At 40.5% G+C, this 1,528-nt stretch overlaps 1 protein-coding gene across 2 annotated transcripts in view; it reads left to right on the top strand.

Moving 5' to 3' along the window:
* Nucleotides 1-1,528, top strand: part of mon2 (MON2 homolog, regulator of endosome-to-Golgi trafficking) — a gene marked incomplete in the record, with an annotated part of 79,098 nt that overhangs the window by 72,646 nt on the left and 4,924 nt on the right. For both annotated transcript variants that reach the window (XM_014025240.1, XM_014025241.1), the window contains 3 exon segments: nucleotides 569-759; nucleotides 835-895; nucleotides 986-1,109. In XM_014025240.1, the coding sequence (XP_013880694.1) occupies nucleotides 569-759; nucleotides 835-895; nucleotides 986-1,109 (376 nt within the window).

Here is a 1,528-nt window from a genome sequence, read left to right as displayed (position 1 = left end):
GTCAGTCCTTTTTTTCTGCTCTGTTGTCAACATGTACAGTAATGGGAAATCCAGACTCTTTACCGTTTAGCGTTAGCCGTTAGCTTCTCCAGCCGATCACATGGTCACATGGTCTTTGTGCACTCCAACTGTTCTATAGAACCTCCTTGGTAATTTCTTATCGCCATTGGAAGTGTGTGGTGTTGCATTTCTCTGCATACAACACACCACCACACCCACCGAGTATTCATTTCTTTTTTCTCTAAATAAAAGTCACATTGTTGTAGATTATTTAAACATGTAAATCAGTTTTATTGATTACTGTTCCATCTGCATCTCCTGATGTTAGTGGGTCTTTGCTCTGGTCCCTCTAAGACTTAACGCTGGATAGCACCCATTATTTGTGGCTTTCATCAGTGGAAAGAAAAATAACTGGTGCTAAGTAAACTCTGGTCTCTGGTTTTGTACTGGAACTGGTTTGACAGAAATGTGTAAAAGAAACTGAGCTGAAAGGTTTTCGCTTTAAACTTTTATATGAAAACAGTCATAAGAATTGTTATAATTTCTGTCCCTTATTTTCACCTTGAAGACTTTAAGAACACCCCTGGGTTTGAAGTACGCCTGTCCGTCAGAAAGCACCTGGAAGCTGGCGGTTTCCTCTTTGCTGAAGGTTCTGTCTATTGGACTGCCAGTCGCACGTCAGCATGCCTCGTCAGGGAAGTTTGACACGATGTGGCCAGAGCTGGCCAATGCCTTTGAAGACTTTCTATTCACCAAAAGGTACAGGATCCCAACGTCTTGGTGTTTTAGTTTTCAGAAGGTTTTTGTTGCCTATGCTCTGTTCTCTCCTTCCAGCACTCCCCCAGATAATCTGTCGATACAAGAATTTCAGAAGACTGAAGCCATTGATGTTGAGGTAAATATCCATTTCAACAACCCTTCAGTATTGTGGAAAAAGATCTGTGACGTTCTCACTTTTTCAGCATTGTGTTATTCTTCGTTTTAGGTGGTCCAGTTGATCAGCACAGAGATTTTACCGTTTGCCAATTTCATCCCCAAAGACTTTGTTGGTCAGATCATGACCATGCTCAATAAAGGTTCCATTCACTCCCAGGCTCCCTCTTTTACAGGTAGAATGTTGCTGTTTCTGCTAAAATAAATGTTTTCTTTTAGTTGTTTTGGAATTTTGATGTAACCACTAAGCCTTCCCAGTGGCTTTTGTCTGTTGTAATAATGCTTCATGTCTTCATTTTCTGTCCATCAAAGTGGTTCCAATGAGATTTAAGAGCCAGTTAAGAGTCAGATTATTTTGAAACTTATACTTTAAAAAAGACATAGTTGGATTTATTTTTGATCTGTTCAATATACACTCACCGGCCACTTTATTAGGTACACCTGTCCAACTGCTTGTTAACACTTAATTTCTAATCAGCCAATCACATGGCGGCAGCTCAGTGCATTTAGGCATGTAGACATGGTCAAGACAATCTCCTGCAGTTCAAACCGAGCATCAGTATGGGGAAGAAAGGTGATTTGAGTGCCTTTGAAC

The sequence above is a fragment of the Austrofundulus limnaeus genome, unplaced genomic scaffold, assembly GCF_001266775.1.
Source record: "Austrofundulus limnaeus strain Quisiro unplaced genomic scaffold, Austrofundulus_limnaeus-1.0 Scaffold463, whole genome shotgun sequence".
Taxonomy (NCBI): Eukaryota; Metazoa; Chordata; class Actinopteri; order Cyprinodontiformes; family Rivulidae; genus Austrofundulus; species Austrofundulus limnaeus.
This window is presented reverse-complemented; position numbering and strand designations above follow the sequence as displayed.